The sequence below is a fragment of the Telmatherina bonti genome (assembly GCF_933228915.1).
Source record: "Telmatherina bonti genome assembly, chromosome: 18".
In the NCBI taxonomy this organism is placed as follows: domain Eukaryota; kingdom Metazoa; phylum Chordata; class Actinopteri; order Atheriniformes; family Telmatherinidae; genus Telmatherina; species Telmatherina bonti.
In genome coordinates, this window is record NC_136616.1 from 7,136,845 (window position 1) to 7,163,021 (window position 26,177).

Sequence of the window (26,177 nt, forward strand, 5' to 3'; positions counted from 1 at the left end):
GCTCAGGAGGGGGAAGCAGTGCTCCATCAACACTGTGTACAGTGGAGGTGGGGAGCTGCTGACCTCAACTCGGGACGTTGTGGGTCGGTGGAGGGAATACTTCAAAGACCTCCTCAATCTTACCAACACGTCTTCCGATGAGGAAGCAGAGCTGGAGGACTCAGGGGTGGACTCTCCTATCTCTGGAGCTGAAGTTGCTAAGGTGGTTAAAAAGCTCCTGGGCGGCAAGGCCCCGGGTGTAACGGGTCGTGAATATTGGACTCAAGACCAGTGCTACTTGATTGACAATATATTTAACAGTGGTGATCTTTGTTGACTCCGGGAATGAAGGATTGCCAGGGAAAAGCTGCCAAACAGAGGAGACTGGATGCCAATGTGGTTCATTATGTGAGCTGAAGAAGCATCCGTAATGGGAAGAGAAATTCAGGTCCTGAGTAATCCAGAGGAGCCAGAAGCAGAGAGCAGGGTCAGGGTCAGATCCAGATTCAGAGTCGGTCAGATCAATCCAGGAGGGCCAGAGGCAGGAAGCAGCTACAAAAACAGGCTAGAGAGCGGAGTTAATGCTGGCTTGCAGACAGTCTGGCAGAGAGCTGAGAGTTGCATGGTGTTTAAGACGGGAGTGAAACAGGTGAAGAGGATTTGAGTTGATTGATGATGATTGCTATGAGTAGTGAGCATGTTCAAATTAGACAGGAGCCAATGTCATAGACCAGAATCATGACACCGGGGGTGGATGAGATCCGCCCGGAGTTCCTTAAGGCTCTGGATGTTGTGGGGCTGTCCTGGCTGACACGCCTCTGCAGCATCATGTGGACATCGGGGGCAGTACCGCTGGATTGGCAGACTGGGGTGGTGGTCCCCCTTTTTAAGAAGGGGGACCAGAGGGTCACACTCCTCAGCCTCCCTGGTAAGGTCTATTCAGGGGTCCTGGAGAGGAGGGTCCACCGGATGGTCGAATCCCGGATTGAGGAGGAGCGGTGTGGTTTTCGTCCTGGTCGCGGAACAGTGGACCAGCTCTATACCCTCTCTGGGGTCCTGGAGGGGGCATGGGAGTTTGCCCAACCAGTCTACATGTGCTTTGTGGACCTGGAGAAGGCATTCAACCGTGTCCCCCGGGGGCTCCTGTGGGGGGTACTCCGGGAGTATGGGGTACCGGACCCCCTTGTACGAGCTGTCCGGTCCCTGTACGACAGGTGTCAGAGCTTGGTCCGCATTGCCGGTAGTAAGTCGGATTCGTTTCCGGTGAGGGTTGGACTCCGCCAAGGCTGCCCTTTATCACCGATTCTGTTCATAACTTATATGGACAGAATTTCTAGGCGCAGCCGAGGTGTTGAGGGGATCCGACTTGGTGGCCTCAGGATTGGGTCCCTGCTTTTTGCAGATGACGTGGTCCTGTTGTCTTCATCTGGTCGTGATCTCCAGCTCTCGGTTGAGCGATTCGCGGCCGAGTGTGAAGCGGCTGGGATGGGAATCAGCACCTCCAAATCTGAGACCATGGTCCTCAGCCGGAATAGGGTGGATTGTCCTCTCCGGGTCGGGAGTCAGGTCCTGCCTCAAGTGGCGGAGTTTAAATATCTCGGGGTCTTGTTCACGAGTGAGGGAAGGATGGAGCGTGAGATCGACACTGACAGCAGCTTTAGTCAGTCTTTGTTGGGGGTGTCGTGCTCCGATCCTCGAGGGCCACAATCCAACATATCTGACTCAAATTCATCGGTCATTATGCAAAACTTTATTGGCTCTTGGATCATTTAATGTAAACCAGGTGTGTTGGAGCAGGGATACATGGAGAACCTGCAGGACAGCGGACCGCTGGTCTCTATGGTTCCACCAGGTGTGTCGCTGTACATTTCTGAAGCATCCCAGAAGCGCCGTGGCTCTACACTTTGCTATAATATGACACTGTCATGTTTTAACTGCTCTGACGCCACATTAGAGCAGAGCAGCTCGTTCAGGCAGGTCGAAATGAAATGTGGATGTTATCAGTTCAAGACGAGAAGTTCAGAATTTGGATCACATTTCTCTCAGAAACAACGTTTCCTCAGCGCCAGCAGCAGCGGCACCAAGCGGAGAGACGCTTCAAACGTCACACAGAGATATTTATGTTGGAGGTGGAAAGCTGCGCTGGTTTGTCTTGACACCAAACATTCCTGCTGTAAACAAACAGAACAAACATGAGAGACCGGCTCGGTTTTAATGAGTCTCAGTCGCCTGCAGTCTGCAGGTCTCTGGACATTTCTCTGTTTCACATTATTCTCTATAAACCCGGAGACGGTGGTGAGTGAAAACATCAGCAAACAGACGGAGAGTTTTTCCAGCAGTTTTATTCTTCATCTCCACAACAAGGACTCATGATGTTTGTGTTCAGTGCAGATGTCTTCCTGTGTGGAGACTCATACAGATAATGTTTGTCATCACATTGTTCTTCATTATCTTCTTATTTATTTGACATTAATATGAAAACATATTCTGGATCAGTACAGAATGATTCAACCAAAAGTCAGCAGGTGAGGTGAAGTCCTGCTGGTTTCAGATGTGATCAGACCACGCGGTGCTGCCTCTTCCTGCGTAGAGACGTATATCTGACACCTCTGCAGCCCATAAACCAGGTCTATGTGCTGGCAGTATAAATAACATGAGTCTCCACTGCTCTCTCCTCTGCAGGCCTCCTCCTCCGTCTGGTTTTTGTGAGGAACATCAGGTCTGCAGGGTCCAGAGTCTGGAAATAAAGTGTAAAGATGAGAAACTGGAAGCAGAACAGAGTCTGTTCTTGCTACATCATGAAGGTCTCAGGCTGTATGGGAGGCAGATATGAGGAAAAGCTCCATAAAGCTCAGTGAAGGTCTGAGGAAGAGCTGGTTGTTTGATAGGAAGGACAGCACACAGAAAACTCCCATCCTGACGCTCTTCCACACAGGATGACGACAACTTGGATCACATTTACAACTAAACAACAACAACTGGAAGAGAAGACAGGATCATGATTCATGCTGCAGCTATTACATAAAAAGTAAATTCACCTTCTTTCTGTCTGGATTTGCTTCTTCTGCATCTAATGAAAACACAAAAAGGCAGATTTATTGGTGGAAAGTTGTTTCATTTAAAAACTCATTTCAAGGAACATTAGGTTGTTGTGAAGAAATACCTTTCTGCAGCTTCCTGATGTGTAGAAACAGAACAACGATGATGGTTATGAAGAAAGCAGTCAGACCAGCCAGAATCACACCCAGCAGCTTCGTGTTTTCATCAGACTTTTCTGCAACAAGATGCATTAATCCAGAGTTAATGGTGGACTGAGATGTGGACAACTAGAGCTTATAATGGAAGAAATCTCACTTTGAGGACCACTGCTGATGTCGTCTAATTCATGGGAGTCTTTAAATAAAGTGGAGAAAAACAGTGTGAGTAGCAGGAAATGATGAAAGTCACTTCATTTCTATTGTTAATGGAAATAAGCAACAAAGAGAAGGAGATCATTTACTGTAATCTTACCTTCCACATGGAAATCTACCACACTGAGAGTTACACGTCCTTCTTTATAAAATCCACAGAAATACAGTCCAGAATCAGATATTTTCACCTCTTTGATTCTGAGAAACACATCAGAGATGTTGGAGCTCATTTCAAATGATCCATCTTTAAATCCATCGCAGTATTCAGGTTTGCTGTCAACACCGTACATGTAAGAGATACAGCTGAACTCGGTCCTGTTGACCAGTCTGTACCAGAATGTTTGACCAGTTTGTCTGGACTTGATGGAGCACGGCAGTGAGACATCTTCACCAGGTTGGACCTGGACCGTCTGAGACCCAGAACCTGAGACAGAGACCCAACCTGAAACAACAGCAAACAAATGATTTATTTCCAATCAAACAAAAGAAGCTTTGAATGAACTTTTAAAAGTTGACATTGTTCTGGATTGAACAAAATCCTAAATGTGGTTGAGAATAATTCAGAGCTAGAACTTACTAAAGCTGCAGAGAAGTGAAGCTGTTATCAAGGTGAAGGTCTTCATGGTGTGTTGACTGCAGCAAAGTGATGTCCGCTAATGAGCTGCAACCCAGTCAGGATGCTTTCAGTGTTTAGAGGCGTTAAGAGGCGGAGATTCTGTTGCTTGAACTGACACATTACTGCTTTCAGGAAAACATGAGCCAACGCTGAATGTTGCTCTAAAATTACACCTCATGTAAAACATCCAGACAAGTACGCTCCAAGTTCCCAGATGTGAACGCCTCTGCCCGTTTCATTAAGGATGCATCAGAGGTGACTTGTGTTGCCTTCAGGGAACCTTCAGAATCAGTCTTCTCAATGGAAAACTGCAAATATCTCACTTATTCTAACAATAAATGTTGTTTGCATGTGGATGAGTGAAGCAAACACATATAACCAGATAATTATCACGTGATGCAATAATTTTATTCATCTGTATTCGCTCTCAAACCATGAATAGATCTGTACAACATATTTTTGAACATCTGTACACAATGTGATTTTTGTCTTGAATAACAGTAATTACAGATGTATAAACTAAACTGTGGAAATGGACCACTATCACCAGTGATCATGTGATTGTGCCATTATTAGACTGCATGACAAACTTTAGCCCTTACAGAAAGCTAGCGTGTAAATACTGATGTGTTTTGTAGGAAAAGCTTCTGTTTCATGTGGTTTAATGGTTGAGCTAAAGGCTACTCTCTGTGGTTGTCTTGCTTTTTTTGTTTTAACTGACAAAGTTTTCACCGCAGTGGAAAATTACAGGATGGTCACCGTGTTGCTTAGATACATTAGCATCAGCTGCTTTATTAATAGCTACACTAGTTTTAGCAACTTTAGTGTTAGCTACTTTAGCATTAGGTACGTTACCATTAGCTTCTAGCAGCCTGCCAGAGAACCTCAGGGCCACAGAGACTGTAGATGTTTTTACAAAGAGGCTCAAGACCTTTTTAGTTTAGCTTTTACTTAAAATGTTCTTCTTTTCTTGTTTATTTGTCTGTTTATTTATTTATTTTTTAAAAAATACATTTATTTACATATTTATTTATTTTTCTTTTCTTTTAGATATCATTGTCTTACCTAATTTTAAGACATATTTATGTACTTTTTATGTATTTACATAATACTTGGGTTTAATTTTATTATCCTAATTATTATTTTACAGAATTATTGATTTAGTTATTTTATCTTTTGTATCGCTATTTTATCTTTTTAACCTTTTAGCTTTAGGGTTTCTTCTTCTTCATCATGGGGATCCTCCGTGACGGGGGCTTCACATTTTAGGTTAAAAATGTGAAGTTTCCAGAACTGATAACTACACATTGGTATGAGTCTCGAGGGTCTGTATGTTTGTAGCAGACAATAACTATACATTCATATTTGCTCTAGAATGATGCAAAATGTAAATATTGCAACAGAAAACTGGTGATTAGAGACATTTCCAGTTACACTTTGGAAAAAACTCAGTTATCACTAATAAGATAATTGATGTATAGTATATTGCAACACTGTAATAGAAGCTCTTTCTTTTGCATTAACCCTCCACTGGTCGTGACACATTGTCATTATGGGATGTTGTGTGTAGAATTTCAAGGAAATAATGAAACTAATCCATGTTGAAATCAGGCTGCAACATAAAAAGTTGTGAAAGAAATGAAGTGCTGGGAAAACTTTCTGTATAAGAGCTTTAATGCAGTTTAAAGACGACTAACGTCGGACATCCTGCAAGCTGCATGTTAACAGACATGTTTCCTAATCAGGTCAACACGTTGTGTCACAGTTTGACACTCTGCAACCAATCAAACGTAACCTTGATTTCTTGCTGTCGTCTGCTGTTTCGCTCTAAATGCTCAGTCTTCAGGATGCAGCCGAAGGAGACGAAGCAGCCGAAGGAGACGAAGCAGCCGAAGGAGACGAAGGAGACGAAGCAGCCGAAGGAGACGAAGCAGCCGAAGGAGACGAAGCAGCCGAAGGAGACGAAGGAGACGAAGCAGCCGAAGGAGACGAAGGAGACGAAGCAGCCGAAGGAGACAAAGCAGCCGAAGGAGACGAAGCAGCCGAAGGAGACGAAGCAGCCGAAGGAGACAAAGCAGCCGAAGGAGACGAAGCAGCCGAAGGAGACGAAGCAGCCGAGGATGAAGCAGCCGAAGGAGACGAAGCAGCCGAGGATGAAGCAGCCGAAGGAGACGAAGCAGCCGAAGGAGACGAAGCAGCCGAGGAAGACGATGCTGTCTACGATCCTCTGTGGAATATGTAGGTACCTGAATGGAACCAGTATAGAACCCAGGGGTCTCAGCAACCCTCCAAACTGGATGTTGGTGAAATATTTCTGACAATCTTTGTCTTTGTGACTCAGTTCATGTATCAGCTGTGGTGCAGGTGGGAGCAGTCAGACAGGAAGCTGCTGTGAAGTCTGCTGCTGTCGGGGAAAATGTGACGCTTCGTTGCTTCTACAGCAGCCAGTCAGCGATGCACTTCTCCTGGTACCGGCAGACCTTAGGAGGAAGACCTGAGCTCCTGTCCAGTTTCTACAAATATGACGAAGCGTCCAAAGTCTTCCGCCGGTTGGAGAAGAATCCTCGATTCTGTGTGGAAAGAAACGCAGGGACCAATCATCTCCACATCTCTGACGTCCAGCTGTCAGATTCAGCGAGGTACTTCTGCGGAAGCTCCCACAACAACATGGTGGAGTTTGGAGAAGGAGTCTTCCTCAGCGTTGAAGGTACGGTGAGGAACTCGATGATGGAGGTAGAAAACAGAACCTGCAGCGTGTAAACATCTAAATGCTGCTTCTCTTTAGGAGCAAACCACTGGGAAATCCTCCAACTACCAACATCTGAGACCATCCAGCCCCACGGCTCCGTCACCTTCCACTGTACAGTCCACACTGGTTCCTGTGATGGAGGACACACCGTCTACTGGTTCAGACATGGACCTCAGCAAGGAGTCGTCCACACACACAGGAGCCAGTGTGAAGGCGTCTCTGCTCCTCAGTCGTCCTCACAGAGCTGCGTCTACCGTCTGCAGAAGGACAACCTGAGCTTCTCTGATGCTGGGAGCTATTACTGCGCTGTGGCCTCCTGTGGGAAGCCAGCTGCTCATCAGACACCATGCTGAAGACACACTTTCTCACATTAACCTCTTAGTCTGGCTCTCCATCATTAGAGCTGGGCTTCTGATGCTCTTTCTGACCGTTTGTCTCCTTGTTTTCGTCACAAAGAGCTCATGAAGTCCAAACTGTGTGGGCAGAAACCTCTGCCAGAGATGGAGCGTGTCATGAAGACACATCACATGATGGAAATGCTGATGCGGCTGTAGATACTCCGTTTGCTGAGCTTTGATGAAATAAATGATGGAAATGGGACCAAGCTGCTGTTTGTTATTATAAAAACATTTATCAGAACATTTACAGTAAAAATGCTTCAGATTCATTCCTGATCCACATTTCATCACTTCTGCCTGAATCTGTCTGATCTGTCGTAAAGCTGCCTGGAGGCTTTCACCACAGCGCAGCACGCAGGGTTCCCACCTTTCAGACATTAAAATACAGGACGACTACCACAGCTTCAGGTGGGGGGGGGGGGGGGGGGGGGGAGGGGGGGTGCTCACGGCAGCCGTATGGTTTTTTTTCTAATGTCTTAAGTAAAGGCGTGATTAGGTAATCAACTAGTCAAACTTGAAGATTGAAATACTTTATTAGCAATGAAAACATACTTCTTTGTGCAAAGTGTTGCTAATTAGGCAACATAAAGCTGTGATTACATGGATCTCTACTAACATGAGGAAAAAACATTATATAATAAAATTTTGTATGTGTAATTAATGTTTAATTATTTACCATAAATAAGATTTCTGTGTGTAGAATGTGCAACTTTACCTAAAACAACACCTGTGTCCCTTCACCTGCATGCGGTATGAGGGGAGGAGTGGGATGAATTCATATCATGTGTACCATGACCACTAATAGTTGGGCAAGTTAAATTACTCAGACGGCTTCAGACTGGAGTTCTTTCTTTCCTCGTCTGAAACCAGTTTGACAGCTCAGCACTGACTGGTCTGCCTCTGATTCCCAACACGTTTGAACAAAGCGAAGCTGGAATCGGTCCAAAGTTCTGAGATAAGGAAGATGCATCCCAACCCAACGTTCAGATTCCACCAACTGCAGCTTCGTCCCACACAAACAAAATAAGCTCCGGCGAGTGTTGACATGTTGAGAAAGATGGACGTGTAATGTAAAGCCGCTCACGCCTCCAACACACAACCGGAACCCACACAGAGTCACAAAGACCTGCAGCTGCTTCCCGCCGGGACAAACAGTCCCCAGCTAAAGCTGAACCAAAACCTTCTATGTCCCCTCCCAGTGTACCATACTGAAGCTGCTCATGTTGCTAAAACATCCTCCTGCTGCCAGTAGCAAGATGTTAAAGGTGTTTCTGTAGAGAAAACCCGAGCTGGTCTGGTCCTGCAGCCCGCCGTGTGGCTCTGTCAGGAAATCTGAGACAGTTGGGGATGATGCAAGCCCGCCATGCGGTTCCACGTTCAGGACTTCGTTACGTCACCCTGAAACTCGATAAAACCTCCTGCTGCAAGTTGCTCATTGCTCATCACGTCTGAGAGGCTGCAGCATAGAGGAGGACCTGGACCACTGGCTGGACCTGGACCACTGGCTGGACCTGGACCACAGACTGTACCTGGACCACTGGCTGGACCTGGACCACTGGCTGGACCTGGACCACAGACTGGACCTGGACCACAGACTGGACCTGGACCACTGGCTGGACCTGGACCACTGGCTGGACCTGGACCACAGACTGGACCTGGACCACTGGCTGGACCTGGACCACAGACTGGACCTGGACCACAGACTGGACCTGGACCACTGGCTGGACCTGGACCACAGACTGGAACTGGACCACTGACTGGACCTGGACCACTGATTGGAACTGGACCACTGGCTGGACCTGGACCACAGACTGGACCTGGACCACTGACTGGACCTGGACCACTGGATGGACCTGTATCACTGGCTGGACCTGGACCACTGGCTGGAACTGGACCACTGGCTGGACCTGGACCACTGATTGGAACTGGACCACTGGTTGGAACTGGACCACTGGCTGGAACTGGACCACTGGCTGGACCTGGACCACTGACTGGACCTGGACCACTGACTGGACCTGGACCACTGGATGGACCTGTATCACTGGCTGGACCTGGACCACTGGCTGGAACTGGACCACTGGCTGGACCTGGACCACTGATTGGAACTGGACCACTGGTTGGAACTGGACCACTGGCTGGAACTGGACCACTGGCTGGACCTGGACCACTGACTGGACCTGGACCACTGGCTGAAACTGGACCACTGGCTGGAACTGGACCACTGGCTGGAACTGGATCAATGGCTGGACCTGGACCACTGACTGGACCTGAACCACTGGCTGGAACTGGACCACTGACTAGACCTGGACCACTGGCTGGAACTGGACCACTGACTAGACCTGGACCACTGGCTGGACCTGGACCACTGGCTGGAACTGGACCACTGATTGGAACTGGACCACTGGTTGGAACTGGACCACTGGCTGGAACTGGACCACTGGCTGGACCTGGACCACAGACTGGACCTGGACCACTGGCTGGAACTGGACCACTGGCTGAAACTGGACCACTGGCTGGAACTGGACCACTGGCTGGAACTGGATCAATGGCTGGACCTGGACCACTGACTGGACCTGAACCACTGGCTGGACCTGGACCACTGGCTGGACCTGAACCACTGACTGGACCTGGACCACTGGCTGGACCTGGACCACAGACTGGACCTGGACCACTGGCTGGACCTGGACCACAGACTGGACCTGGACCACTGGCTGGACCTGGACCACAGACTGGACCTGGACCACTGGCTGGAACTGGACCACTGGCTGAAACTGGACCACTGGCTGGAACTGGACCACTGGCTGGAACTGGATCAATGGCTGGACCTGGACCACTGACTGGACCTGAACCACTGGCTGGAACTGGACCACTGACTAGACCTGGACCACTGGCTGGAACTGGACCACTGACTAGACCTGGACCATTGACTGGACTTGGACCACTGGCTGGAACTGGACCACTGGCTGGAACTGGACCACTGGCTGGACCTGGACCACTGACTGGAACTGGACCACTGGTTGGAACTGGACCACTGGCTGGAACTGGACCACTGGCTGGACCTGGACCACAGACTGGACCTGGACCACTGGCTGGAACTGGACCACTGGCTGAAACTGGACCACTGGCTGGAACTGGACCACTGGCTGGAACTGGATCAATGGCTGGACCTGGACCACTGACTGGACCTGAACCACTGGCTGGACCTGGACCACTGGCTGGACCTGGACCACTGACTGGACCTGGACCACTGGCTGGACCTGGACCACAGACTGGACCTGGACCACTGGCTGGACCTGGACCACAGACTGGACCTGGACCACTGGCTGGAACTGGACCACTGGCTGGACCTGGACCACTGACTGGAACTGGACCACTGATTGGAACTGGACCACTGGCTGGAACTGGACCACTGACTGGAACTGGACCACTGGCTGGACCTGGACCACAGACTGGACCTGGACCACTGGCTGGACCTGGACCACAGACTGGACCTGGACCACTGGCTGGAACTGGACCACTGGCTGGACCTGGACCACTGACTGGAACTGGACCACTGATTGGAACTGGACCACTGGCTGGAACTGGACCACAGACTGGAACTGGACCACTGGCTGGACCTGGACCACTGACTGGACTTGGACCACTGGCTGTCATGTGACAGTTCCCTTCGGCTTCTCAAGCTTCCCTGTTTGTGACTCTGTTCCTCCTCCCTCTCCACCTGCAGCTGCACCTAATAAGAAGCACGCCTGTTCCTCATCAACACCATTATATAAGCAGTCCACTCCATCTTGGCAGTTACCAGATCGTCGTCGATCTTACCTCTGAGTTCCTAACTGTAGTCAGTTGTGAATAAATCCTTTCCCTTTTGACCGTTCGCAGCTTGAGTCCTCTTTTTTTTTTCTGAAGGAATCATGACAGAACGATCTGGTCACCAATTGGACTCAGCTGATTTTTCCCATGGACCTCCGGATGTTTCAACCACCATCCTAGAAGCCATTCGCCTGCAAGGACACCGACTGGGACAACATGAACAAATCTTGCAAGATTTTGCCCAAACCCCTGATGAATTAACCTCTCAGGTATCACGTATGGCTTCCCAAGTGTCATTGCTCCTTAATCAGTTCCCTTCTGTAGCAGCAGGTGCCACTTCATTCCCTTCTACTGGAGCAGCAGCGCTTCAACCCTCCGTGGTTTCAGATATTCCTCTTCGGGACTCCTACGCACCGGATCCTGAACCATTCACGGGAGAGCTTTGCAAGTGTCGTGGATTTCTCCTTCAGTGTCGCCATGTCTTCATCCAGAAACCACTCACCTTCGATTCAGATAAGTCCAAGATCATATATACGGTGGGCTTGTTACGGGGCAGAGCATTGGACTGGGCACATGCAGAAGGAGCAAATGATCGTCTGCTGACACAAACCTATGATTCTTTTGAGGCCAATTTCAGACGAGTCTTTGACCATCCCGACTACGCGGGGTCTGCATCTGGCCGCCTGTTGGAGCTGACTCAGGGCCGCAGGAGTGCTGCAGAGTATTCGGTGGAATTTCGTACTCTTGCATCTGATTCAGGTTGGAATGATGCTGCTCTTGTGGGAGTTTTTGTGAAAGGCCTTAATGACTCTTTAAAGGATGAACTTGCCTGTAGGGATCAACCAGCTGACTTAAACTCCCTGATTTCCCTGGCAATCCGGATGGATAATCGGCTTCGAGAACGTCGTCGTGATCGTGGTTCCCAGCTCAGGACTCCCTCAGGCACAGTAACCTACTCCAGCCGTCCTCAACCCATCACTGCTAGTACTCCTGTCCCACCTCAGCTGTCTGATGAGCCTATGCAGTTGGGGAGAATGCGCCTTACAACTGAGGAGCGTCAGCAACGGATCAGGCTGGGTAGGTCTCTGTATTGTGGGGAGGCTGGTCACTTGATCGCCACATGTCCAATTCGGCCAAAAGAACAGGCTCGCCAGTGAGACTGGGGACGTTGGTGAGCCGGACTTCTCACAATCATTCACACCCCAGCCCGTTGTTTTCTGGCACATTGCACACCTCTCAGATTTCTTTTACACTCTCGGTCATGATCGATTCAGGTGCAGATGACAATTTTATTGATGCCACTTTAGCACAACAGCTACAGCTACGGTTGCTGCCACTAGAAACCCCTGTTATTGCCAATGCTTTAGATGGCATGGTAATTGCTAACATTACGCACTCTACCGCTCCCATCACTTCAGTTGTGGCGGGCAATCATCGTGAGCAGATCTAGTTTAAAGTGATTAAATCACCCCAAACCCCTCTCCTATTGGGGCACCCCTGGCTAAAGTTGCATAACCCTCAGATCGACTGGGCAAATAGTAAAATAACTACATGGAGTTCATTCTGTTTGTCCAATTGTTTGCGGTCTGCCATCCCAACCAACGCTGTTCCAGTGTCTGAACCTGACTCTCTGCCTGACCTATCCAATGTCCCCGCTTGTTATCATGACCTCAGGGAGGTTTTCAGCAAGAGTAAAGCTCTGACTTTACCTCCTCACCATCCTTATGACTGCTCCATTGACCTCCTATCTAATGTTCCATTGCCCAAAAGTCGGTTGTACAATCTTTCACGCCCTGAGAGGGAGGCGATGGAGCAGTACATTAAAGAGGCATTAGCCAATGGTCATATCCGTCCATCTACCTCTCCGGTAGCCGCTGGGTTTTTCTTCGTGGGGAAAAAAGATGGCACACAAAGACCATGCATCGATTACAGAGGGTTGAATAACATCAGTAGGTGACGTAGACCGGTAGGTGACGTAGACCGGTAGGTGACGTAGACCGGTAGGTGACGGAATCATCTATTCTTTACCTTTTAAATGATTTTAAATATCAGCTTGTTTAGTAATAAATTTCCCTCCTGATTCAGTGAATCAGGAAGTATTTTTGGACCAGTCTGAAATAGTGTTGAAGGTTGATGGATGTAGGAACGTGGAGCTGCAAACGGCTCAGATACCACATCCTTACCCATGTCCAAAACAAGCCAACCTCAGATTCTGGATCAGTGTCTGCAGGATGGACAGCCCGGTCTGATCCATGGAAGTCCAGCAGGCAACAGGATCCAGTACGACGGACTGTTTCCGGTTCTGTTTGTTCCGTCCTCCACATTGCTTCAGGCTGAAGGAGACGAGGCTTTTCCATGCAGAAATGTTGTGCTTGTCCATCTTCCAGCGCTGCTACATTATCACACCATCGTCTGTAATCTGTGGTTCAGGTCTGACAACATACCTACTTTGATTTGGTCCATCAGGTGGACTGGAATAAGGAGACGAGCTTCACGGTGCCGGAGGAATCCACGTTTGCTTAGGAGCTGACCGAGATATTACTGAAGGACCAGAAGATGGGTAAGAACAAACACTGAGTTTAACACACTGTGTGTGTGTGTGTGTGTTTCAGTGGATAATTCTTTGTGTTTTCTAGAAATCTCCTTTGAATCCTGGACTCAGAACCCAGGACCTTTTGGTTTCTTGTTGAAAAGCAGCATGTCTGAACGTATGTTTGACTTCCTGCGATGAGTTTTCTGCTTCCTGAATGTGACCTCGGCACATCATTAGTGTGTTGCTGCTGTTGTTTCCTGCAGAGATCCCGAACAAGAAAATCCTTCTGCAGCCGCTGGCAGACCTGCCCGACTCCACCCGTTCCGATCTGCTGGAGATACTCCGAGAGGTTGTGGAGGACAGAGACGCTCTGACTCTGCTGGAGGAAATGGTACCTTCTGCTTTGGATCAGAAACACTGGTCACCCAGGTCAGCAGGAATAATTTTACTACTTCCTCGTCTTCCTCCCAGCTGGAGCAGTGGAGCAACGGATTGTATGACTGTCCTGCGTATCCAGCCGTTGCCTCCTTCATGAACCTTCTGGATGATTCCGGCATCTCCTCATCCATGAAGGACGCCGTCTACCTGCTTGTCAGCGCAGTGGACAGTAAGTCAACTGATCTGGTCCAGACAGTCTTGGATGTTCCTCAGCTGAAGTTCAGACTGTCGGCTTTAACGTGTCGTTACTTTGCAGCTCTGCCAGATGGAATGCCGCCACTTCTGATGTCCTGCAGCCCAGAAACACTGAGAGTCCTCAACCAGCTGGTTGGTACATTCTCTGACCACCATGTTGAAGCCCTCTGTCCTCACAGTAGACATGCAGCTCTCTGCTGGTTGTTGAAGCTGTCAGAAACAAACTTCCCATCAGACTTAAAGTTTTTTCCATAAACATGAACAGAGTCGAGTCTGAACTCACCAGATTGCGAGTTAATACAACCACATCAAATCAAATCAGATCAACTTTATTTATATAACACTTTTCATGCAGAAACATATCAAAGTGGTTAACAACATAAAACAGTTTCAGACTTAAAAACACCACAGCCGTATGGCTGCAGTGTAGAACCCCTACCAACAATCCCCGCCACAACGACCTCGCCGGACAAACAGGCGCGAGTGTCATCATTTCCTACCCCCTCCCTCCACCAGATGGCGGTGTTAGGAACCAGACTGTTATTGTCCACAGCAGTGGGATGAAACGTCTGTGCAGACGTTCAGCAACCAGGACAGAAAACGGAGGTCCGTTCTGCACAGAAAACGAAGGTCTGTCCTCCTTCTTGTCTGAGAGTGTTAACAGTTCAAAGTGCCATGAGAAACGTTGTGGTTGCCGCCAGTTCTTCTTTACACTGACAGCATTCACATTGTTTCAAGAGAACTTCCCTCTGAAACATGTTCTCAAACCTTTCCAGTTCCGTTTGTCTGAAAGACTGTTACCATGGAAACAGTGGGTGAAAACTCAACCAAGCTTTAGCATTTTACGATCTTAGTGTCATCGTGTAAACTAACTTTAAGGGTTCATTCCTATCTGGATGGTCCAGTGGACTTGGTCCGATTGGGGACTCTGTTGAGTTGGGGTCAACATATACAACTTATTTTGGACGGAGACTATAATCACGCTCCACTTCTTAAACAAATCAAACCTTTTAAAGAACATGTTTCATTCCATGGGAAGCAAGAAAACACGGGACTGCATCAGATCCTGGCGGTCTGTGTCAATCAGGGGCTGTAGTCAGAAATAATTTTATCTCACCACGAGGAAGACTCCGAATAGCTCTGAAAGGTTTTAGTTAAGGGCTCTATTTTAAACCTTCTTCACAAAGCTGCTGAGAGAAACTGTTAAGAAGGAACTGAGAGAAGTCTTCAGCTAAGAGGGCAGCGTTGTCCCTGATGCAATGATGTAGTATTTCCTTACACTGATTGGCTGTGTTGGGTGTCTTAGGTCTGTCAGTAAATTCATGACCGAGACACTGCAGGATCGTGACACATAGACCGACCTTTAACCCATAGATTGTAATGTCAAGAAATTTTCACATTAACTGTTGTGCAAGTGGGGTGGCTAAACAAGGCAATAATGCAATGAGGGAAACCTGAGATGTTATGTCAAATAAGCTAAAATCAACATCTGCCAAGCATGATTTTAGGGCCAAATTCAGTTTCAATTCCATATTTAGCGTGTATTTAATGGCGAGCAGGTTGTGGAAGTAAGTTTGCTCTGCAGGATGGGAAAGTATACTAGAGTAGACCAGTGTTTTTCAACCATTTAGTCAAAGCACAACTTTTACTGAAAACTCACAAGGCACACCACAAACCAAAATGTTTTTCTCTAAAAAGCCTATATTGTTAATATAAAGTCATCTTATCAAAGAGTCTTGAATAGAAATAAGATAAACACAAGAAAAAAGGAATTTTATTTTCCATCACCTGCGCCTCTGTGGATGAACACAGAGCTGCTTTTTAGACCAATCAGCTGAAATTGGGTAATTTCTCATGGCACACCTGATGATCTCTCATGGCACACTGGTGTGCCACGGCACAGTGGTTGAAAAACACTGGACTAGACGACTGACTATTTACATTGGTTATAAATGTAGGACGACCAGATGAGAATGAAGCTAACAAAGTGATGCCTAACAGAGCCCGTGTGAATGTAAATGAGCAGAAAAAGCCACAAACTCCAGACAAGGTTTTTCCTCTGCAGGGGACATCAAGATATCAAAACTCATTGTTTTCTGTTGGTCTCCAGGTGGATGGTCCTAATGAGAACGGCCGGGCTGAGCTCCCAGAGTTGCTGCCCGCCCCCTTGCAGGATGACGGAGAGCTCCACTGGGCCGTCGACCTCCTCTTTTCCACCAATGATATGCTGGAAAAGCTGAGTGACAGTTGGGACACACCTCAAGAGGTTCTGCTGGAGGTTCTGGGTCTCACTGTGCAGGGACTCAACATGATGCAGCCCAGAAAATAAACATGCCTTTTCACAGCTGATCTGTTGCCATGGAGACAGTGTAACTATACACGTCTCATTGTCCACTGAGACAATACTCTCTTCCAGCTAGAACTTCTGATTGGATGAAGGTCTTTTTTTGGAAGTTTGTTTTGTCAATAAAGTTTCAGAAATTCTGAGCAGATCTTTTGTTTCCTGTGGGTTTTGTTACACCTGTCTAAGAACCAGACTAGAACACACTTTACACACACAGCTCAGATATGGCAGCTTGTTCTGCAAGAATTCCTTCTTTTAAGCACAAGGGTGGGATCAACCAGTCAGAGCTGCTTTACAGATAAAATGGTCCAACCTGATGAACATGATATGTGGCCTTCATGTTCAGTAGGAAACTTAGAAATTCACATTAATGTTTCCTACACAACTTCTGATTGTGGGACTCAGTGATTGGTCATCTTCTCCACATTGTTCATGTTCACAAGATGCTTTCAGGCTGTTGCTGAAAGGAAGATCTTTTCCTACAATCAAGGACCACGTTTCTGATCCTGAGACACAAACTGGAAGTAAAACCAGCCAGTTGGCGTTCCTACAGTCCCTCTAGTTGGTGTGACCGACCTTCAGGTCCAAATTTAGGATCATGTGTGGTCAAGGAGAGGCACAACAAACTGTTTCCCTCAGGATCACAAGTTTATTAAAACAGAAGACAAAGAATTAAAAACAAGCCAATGAAACCAGTTTAAAAAGGTCAACAGTGGCCACAGCTAAAAATACTACATGGGAGAAAGCATGGGTGGAGGTGAATCCCACCTAAAAGTCCTCAAAAAAACTCACATGCAAATAAAGAGAATTATATAAAGATAAAAAGGGACATGCACGTTTAAGCACTCAAAACCTTTGAGGACAGGGTGATCACCGACTCCAACCCAAGCTCGACCCTGACAGCTGCTGCCACCGTGAGGGCCCCTGTACATTTACTGGTCTGGCAGCATGAAGATCCTGAGGGAACAAGATAAAAATAAATGATCAGTTGATTAAAAACAAATAAAAACCAAATGTAAAACAATAAAACCGAACAAAACGGCAGTGGCCAGAAGGTTTGGCATCTACAAGAAAGACAGTTAAGATTACACACACATACCTCAAGGTGCGAATGTATTCACATAACTGCATTTATCTCTCAATTGGAATTCAAGCCCAGCTGCTGGTTTTCTCTGTACATCAGTCTCTGTGATTAAAGGACTGACTATGTCACCATCAAAAACAACGTAAGCTGAGAAAAGAGACGCCATACCTTCCACCCTGCGTAGATCCACCCCCAGGTTATGAACAGCCTTGATGCTAAGCCTGCAACTACAAAAGGAAATTATAGCAATTTAGCATGTGCTACCCTAAAACGTGAGCGATACCAAAGTGGAAACCCGCTCACCTACCCTACAGAGCATCCTGCAGCGATCCGTGCAACCAGCCACAACGCATTTTCTGGCTTTTATGCTCCCAAATTACACAGGTGTGTGTGTAATTTTCCAACCCAGGAATGCGTGGCTCCTTAACTACGGCAACTTTGAAGGGACATTTGACTCCCCTCCTATGTGCTGGTTACATTGGCAGAAATTGTGCATGTGGGTCTCTCCTGTGGCAGAATAGTATTAAAGGCGGCGCTGAAATGGACCCTGATGTAGGATTGGGCGTGCTGGATGACAGTAATGTTTACATCCTCAGTTCGACAAGCTTGATTCTGGGAAAGTTTTTAGAAACTGAAGCTGTCAACGACCATATTACCCACAATTCTCTCAGAGCACTTTATTATTATGGGAGTTAAAACCACAGGTTTGCAGCTGCACATGTGACTTAGCTACTGGAACAATTGTGGATTTTTCCAGACCTGTGGTACAGTGTGGTGATGAGTAACATTTAGATGAAGAGATGCCAAGCCACAGACAATTCAGCTGAACAGTTTTATTTATTTATTTATGTGTTTTATATCAAAGAAGCAGTTATTCCATCTGCTTACATTGAATCACTTCTACAGATCTGCACAGACTCACCTGATGGAGGGTAATTTAGTCATTATTATGTTCCAGAAGGCAATAAATATTCATGAGTCCAGATCTAGCGTGGGCCCCAGGGCCCCAAGAGCCCGAAAGCTACACCCACCACTGCAGGCAGACCTCCCAGTCCACGCCAATGGAGAGCCAGGATCCCCAGACAGCACCCCATGGGGTGTGTGCTACAGCACCAGCCCCCAACCACTCTCACGCACACATACTCCCGCCCTACCCCGTTGTGACATTGTAGCACCCCCAGTGCTACAATGTCACAATCCCCATTTTTGCTTATTTTAGAAATGAATCACTTTACATTTCAGAGCTTCCTTCATGTTTTCCAGGAGACTCTGTGGTTCGTTATTGTTCATAGAAAACATCAGCAAACAGACGGAGAGTTTTTCCAGCAGTTTTATTCTTCATCTCTACAGCAAGAACTCATGTGATGTTTGTGGTCGGTGATGTTTTCCTGCGTAGAGACGTATATCTGACACCTCTGCAGCCCATAAACCAGGTCTATGTGCTGGCAGTATAAATAACATGAGTCTCCACTGCTCTCTCCTCTGCAGGCCTCCTCCTCCGTCTGGTTTTTGTGAGGAACATCAGGTCTGCAGGGTCCAGAGTCTGGAAATAAAGTGTAAAGATGAGAAACTGGAAGCAGAACAGAGTCTGTTCTTGCTACATCATGAAGGTCTCAGGCTGTATGGGAGGCAGATATGAGGAAAAGCTCCATAAAGCTCAGTGAAGGTCTGAGGAAGAGCTGGTTGTTTGATAGGAAGGACAGCACACAGAAAACTCCCATCCTGACGCTCTTCCACACAGGATGACGACAACTTGGATCACATTTACAACTAAACAACAACAACTGGAAGAGAAGACAGGATCATGATTCATGCTGCAGCTATTACATAAAAAGTAAATTCACCTTCTTTCTGTCTGGATTTGCTTCTTCTGCATCTAATGGAAACACAAAAAGGCAGATTTATTGGTGGAAAGTTGTTTCATTTAAAAACTCATTTCAAGGAACATTAGGTTGTTGTGAAGAAATACCTTTCTGAAGCTTCCTGATGTGTAGAAACAGAACAACGATGATGGTTATGAAGAAAGCAGTCAGACCAGCCAGAATCCCACCCAGCAGCTTCGTGTTTTCATCAGACTTTTCTGCAACAAGATGCATTAATCCAGAGTTAATGGTGGACTGAGATGTGGACAACTAGAGCTTATAATGGAAGAAATCTCACTTTGAGGATCACTGCTGATGTCGTCTAATTCATGGGAGTCTTTTAATAAAGTGGAGAAAAACAGTGTGAGTAGCAGGAAATGATGAAAGTCACTTCATTTCTATTGTTAATGGAAATAAGCAACAAAGAGAAGGAGATCATTTACTGTAATCTTACCTTCCACATGGAAATCTACCACACTGAGAGTTACACGTCCTTCTTTATAAAATCCACAGAAATACAGTCCAGAATCAGATATTTTCACCTCTTTGATTCTGAGAAACACATCAGAGATGTTGGAGCTCATTTCAAATGATCCATCTTTAAATCCATCGCAGTATTCAGGTTTGCTGTCAACACCGTACATGTAAGAGATACAGCTGAACTCTGTCCTGTTGACCAGTCTGTACCAGCTTATTACAGTAATTTGTTTGGACTTGATGGAGCACGGCAGTGAGACATCTTCACCAGGTTGGACCTGGACCGTCTGAGACCCAGAACCTGAGACAGAGACCCAACCTGAAACAACAGCAAACAAATGATTTATTTCCAATCAAACAAAAGAAGCTTTGAATGAACTTTTAAAAGTTGACATTGTTCTGGATTGAACAAAATCCTAAATGTGGTTGAGAATAATTCAGAGCTAGAACTTACTAAAGCTGCAGAGAAGTGAAGCTGTTATCAAGGTGAAGGTCTTCATGGTGTGTTGACTGCAGCAAAGTGATGTCCGCTAATGAGCTGCAACCCAGTCAGGATGCTTTCAGTGTTTAGAGGCGTTAAGAGGCGGAGATTCTGTTGCTTGAACTGACACATTACTGCTTTCAGGAAAACATGAGCCAACGCTGAATGTTGCTCTAAAATTACACCTCATGTCACCTCACACCTTGTTTTCAGAAAGTAACTTTGTAAAATATCAAAATATATTTTTAGGATCATCAAACTGTACAGTAGTTTGCCATTTTATATAACGACTATTCCCTCCCCCCTCCTCCATCTGGGCAGAGTCGGGGGTTGTTTGTCTCCAGCTCGGGTCCTCTACCAGGGTTCTGGAGGCTCCTCTCCAGTATCTCAGCTGTTCCTAGGACTGATCTCTTCTGGACGGAGATGTCTGATGTTCCACCAGGTATCTGTTGGAGACACTTCTCCAGTGGGGGGGACACGGCCCCCAGTGCTCCCATCACTATGGGTACTACTGTTGCTTCCACCCTCCAGGCCTTCTCCAGGTCTTCCTTCAGGCCTTGGTACTTCTCCAGTTTCTCCTTTTTCCTGATATTTCCATCATTGGGGATGGATCCATCGATCACTACGGCTTTCCTCTGCTGCTTATCCATCATCACTATGTCCGCTTGGTTGGCCACCACCATTTTATCTGTCTGGATCTGGAAGTCCCAGAGGATCTTAGTCCTCTCATTCTCCACCACCTTGGGGGGAGTTTCCCACTGGGACATAGGGGTCTCCAGTCCATATTCTGCACAGATGTTCCTGTACACTATGCCAGCTACTTGGTTATGGCGCTCCATGTATTCTTTGCCTGCCAGTATCTTGCACCCTGCTGGGAGTTGCTGGATTGTTTCTGGGTTTTCTTTGCACAGTCTACAGCTGGAGTCCTGCCTGGTGTGGTGGATCTGAACCTATATGACCCTCATACTGTCCATATGAACAATTTTGACGATCTGTCAGTGGTAGATCCCATGCAGGGACTTTTCCTCCCATGATATTTCCTCTAATTCAGACTCCTTCAGGTTCCATTAGACTTTCACTAAGTGCTTCATCCCTTGCGGCTCTTTTCATGATGTATTCATGGAGCTTGGATGTTTCATCTTGGATAGTGGACCTGATGCTCACTAGTCTTCAGCCCCCACATTGTGCTTAGAATATTGTTTCGGGACACTAACCTTGGTATGAAACCCTCCATGCATGGTAAACACTTCCTTTTTTACCTTCTGTAGTCGGAACTTCTTCTGTTTTGCCGGCTTACTATCCCAGAAGGGTATCTGATCACTGGCAGGAAAGTCTGGATCTTGTTTTTGTCATGGAACTGAACTTTAAGAGGATGCCTTACTCATTGATGTTGTGTCCTTGTGGTGTCTTTGTGGTTGTCATTTGCAGTAGGCCAAGGTACTAGAAGCTCTCCTCAACATCTTATATCCTGCCATCTGGACATGCAGTGCCCTCCGTAAGGACTACCTTCCCTCTGTTTGTTATCATCTGCCCACATTTCTCCAGTCTGAATGACATTCCAGTGTTTCTGCTGTAGATCCTGGTGGTGTTGATCAGTGAGTCAATGTGTCGCTCATTCTTGCAACAAAGGCTCTTAGACTGCTGTTGATCTTGTAAAACTTCAGAGATTCCAGGATCCATGTATGAGGCGGTGAGTCATAGGCTTCCTGGTAATCAATCCAGGCGGTGCACAGGTTTGTCTGTCTGGTTTTATAGTCTCTGGAGACAGGTCAGCCAACAAGCAGCTGGTGTTTGGCTCCTCTGGTCCCTTTACCAACGCCTCTCTGTGTCTCTACCATGATCCATGTGCCCACTTATGTTCGCTGGGATGATGCCCGACAGGAACTTCCATGATGTGGAGAGGCAGGTTATCGGCTGATCGTTGGATAGGACTGTTCCCTTCTGGAGGCCTTTCAGGATCAGGACTGTCCATGCCTTGGTCAGCCTTTCAGGATGGGTCCCATCCCTCAGCAGTTGGTTCATTCATGCTCGAGTCAAAATTCAATCCAAAGTCTGCAGGTCAGGTTTCTCTGGTTCACTACCAGTGAAGTCCTGCTGGTTTCAGATGTGATCAGACCACACTGTGCTGTCTCTTCCTGTGTAGAGACGTATATCTCACACCTCTGCAGCCCAAAAACCAGGTCTATGTACTGGCAGTATAAATAACATGAGTAGAATCTCGGACAAAGGGCAGCCTGACGAAGCCCATCCTCCACTTCCAGAGTTTTTGTCTCAGGAACCACTAAAGCCACATTAAAGCCTACCAGCACCTACCAGATACCTCAGGAGTCCTACAGGCCTGATAGGACTCCTTCTTCAGCTTGACAGTGTCCCTCACCACCAGTGTCCACCGACTGGTTCAGAGTTTCCACCACAGCGACTACCTTACGACCACAGCTCCAGTCAGATGTCTCAACAATGGAGGAACTGAACATGTCCTCAATGTCCCCCGCCTCCTTCAGGACGTGGTTTTACCCATCTCTACTTTAACTCTGCTCCAACTCCAGCAAGTCTGACAGAAAATACATTTAAAATAGAGAAATAAGATCATAAAAACCAAGCAGTGGATGCAGACCACCGTTACCACTGATCATGTGACTGGACCAGTGTTTGAATGCACGAGACGCTTTGGCCAGTACAGAATGCTAACGTGGAAATATAGATGTGTTTGGTAGAAACAGCTTCATGTGGTTTTATTGCAGGAGTAAAGGCTACTCTCTGTGGCTTTTGTCTTTTTCTGCTTTCACTGATACCACAGTGGAAAGTTCCAGAAGAGGTGTCATGTCACTTAGCAACATGTCTGCAGCCATGTTCTGGGAAGAAAGCAACGTTTCTGTATTTTCATCCACACATCCGCTGATCCCAGTTCAGTAGAAAATAAGGAGAACATGTTCATAAATCCAGTCAGATGATGAAAAAACGTTTTATGTTGACCAGAAACAGACACACTGATGTTCCTGACAAACAACACAACAGTCATCATTGGGTCCGCACCATTTACTGCCCGGGTGATCTGGTGGGCGGGTGGAGTTAAAGTTCAGTAGATAACTGCACATTAAAATGATTTCTGTCTATATTCTGGTTCTGTTCAGCTGCTCTAAGCAGCAGATGTGTCCCGATGCGACTCCTTTTTACTGGATTGTCCTGATGTGTCCACAGACCTCCAATGGAGACTGTTGCACGTTGCAGACTGGAACAAATGCATGTAAAATCATCACTTTATTAATAACTTGTATTAGTTTTATGAGCAGCTTTGCTCTGAAAGATCCATGCCTCCTTCGTTGTGGTCAACCCTCTTTCCACCTCCCACCTCTCATCATCACTTCTCCCCGACTCACCGCCCGGCTGACCGAAAAGGAGCGGACCCAGTGTGTGTGTGTGGCTCAGCCTGTCGCTAACAGAGAAGTCCTGCTGATTTTAGATGTGCTCAGACCACACTGTGCTGCGTCTTCCTGTGCAGCAGCGTGTATTTCACACCTCCACCACCAACAATGAAGGATGGAGACCAGCAGGACCACGTTGTCGTGGGTTTTAACTCAAACAGAAAATGTTTGACATCTCCTGCTGTTTTATACTTTTAATGATAAATATGTCAATCCAGCAGCATCATGTGAAGCTGATCCCGGTTTCCTACGTTTCCTAAAGATCTTTGACTTTAGAGGTCCCGTGATGTTGACCTCAGATGAAGTGAGACCACACTGAGCTGTCTCTTCCTGACACACACTCATGTGTTTATCACTCCTCCCACAGCAGACCTGTTGACTCTCTTCATGAGAAAGTCTGACAGCCATCAGCTCCGCCTCCTCCTCCATCACACTTCTAACATGATCTTTCTGCTCTCAGAAAGCAGGTGGACACAGTAAGAAAGTCGGCAGCAGAGACCAAGACAGATGGATGAAGGAGATCCAAACATGGGCTTTATTTTCTACCAGCGACTCTTTGACACACAGAAAGACATGAGCAGATGAATGTGAGGAAGGCTGCAGTTCCAGCTGCTTCCTGAGTCTATCTGGTGGCAGCGTACACAACATGTGGCTGCAGACGTCTCTCTGATGCAGGCCTGCTGCTTCCTCTGGCTTTGGCCTGGAAACTTACAGCTGCGTACTCCACCTCATCTGAGTCCATGTTCTGCAAATCACAATGATTCCCTCATATGCTGCCCGTGTTTATTTATGCTGTGTGTGTGTGTGTGTGTGAGAAATAAAACAGGAAAAAGAACTGAATAAATCCAACAACGTCGTGTCGTTCAGTAGTTAAAAGATCCTGAAACGACCATGTGAGCTGTTTTTATGACCTCTACTGTTTGTTATGACGTTACATTTTTACTTTGTTCATATTTATTAGAAAAACCTCAGTTTCAGCATTTCCACACCTCAGAGATGATGATCTGCTTTGGTTCTAACATCCCAGCAGATGCTGATCAGATTAGTTTAAATCAACTTTGTGTCCTCAAACTTAGTTCCACTGGTGACCTTTGAGGCCAAAAATGTCCACAAACAAAATCTGCTATAAAATCATCATTCATCAATATTTTTTTCTGCTTTTGTTCCATAAATTATCTAAACAATTTCCATCTTGCTAAGAAATACCAGGCATTCAGTCTTTTTAGGAATTTAACCCTTTAAATGCCAGTTTGCAGATCTGAATCGCTGCCTAATTTGTTAAATAAAAACACAAAACCTGAAATATTTTCCAATAAAGAATAAATTATTTAATTAAATTGGTATTTAAAGGGTTAAAATCCTGAAAATGGTTGATTGTTTGGTGTTTTCAGCAGGACAGAAGTTGTTTAAATGAGAAATCTTGATGATATGATGATTTTCCAGCAGGTTTTGTGTGTGGACGCTTTGGGCCACGAAGGCGACCAGAAGGAACTAAATTCATCAACAGAGTAGAAAAGACGTCACAGAAAAAGGCGCTGGATTTCAGTCATTTGTCTAAAAAGAAGAGTTACAGTGAAAATTCATGAAGGTTAAGAGGTGAACACAACATCAGCTTTGGGGCTTTCAGGAGGATTTATGACTATTTTCACATTTCAGCAGGAAAATTCCCTGAAACTGGAAGTAAAGTAGAAAACCATCCCAGCAGAGTTAAAATGTGCTGATTAAATCCAGCTTTCATATCAGATTGATTAGCATGGCAGATAGGTGGTCTGAAGTGTGTAAAACTTCCTTTATGTTTTCCATCAGACTCTGTGGTTCATTATTGTTCATAGAAAACATCAGCAAACAGACGGAGAGTTTTTCCAGCAGTTTTATTCTTCATCTCCACAGCAAGGACTCGTGTGATGTTTGTGGTCGGTGATGTTTTCCTGTGTAGAGACGTATATCTGACACCTCTGCAGACCATAAACCAGGTCTATGTGCTGGCAGTATAAATAACATGAGTCTCCACTGCTCTCTCCTCTGCAGGCCTCCTCCTCCGTCTGGTTTTTGTGAGGAACATCAGGTCTGCAGGGTCCAGAGTCTGGAAATAAAGTGTAAAGATGAGAAACTGGAAGCAGAACAGAGTCTGTTCTTGCTACATCATGAAGGTCTCAGGCTGTATGGGAGGCAGATATGAGGAAAAGCTCCATAAACAGCAAAGCAAATTGATCCTGTTAAACTTCTATAGAATATTTATATAAACATGAATATTTTTATGAGATAAAAACAAATAAATAAAAGTAAAATATGAAACAGCGATGTCCCTCTGCAGCTGACATGTTGTGAAAGATGTAAAGTTAAACGTTCAGACCTGTGACTGTAGTTTACTTCATTTTA

General features: G+C 46.4%; 1 protein-coding gene across 1 annotated transcript; it reads left to right on the forward strand.

Annotated features, from left to right (window-relative positions):
- Nucleotides 1–409: 409 nt before the first annotated feature.
- LOC306769005 (uncharacterized protein) lies at nt 410–7,107 on the forward strand (the record flags this gene model as incomplete). Its single annotated transcript, XM_079257505.1, has 4 exons — nt 410–472; nt 2,043–2,124; nt 6,347–6,712; nt 6,791–7,107. The coding sequence occupies 4 exons, from the start codon at nt 410–412 to the stop codon at nt 7,105–7,107; spliced, it is 828 nt and encodes a 275-aa protein (XP_079113631.1).
- Between the last annotated feature and the right edge of the window lie 19,070 nt (nt 7,108–26,177).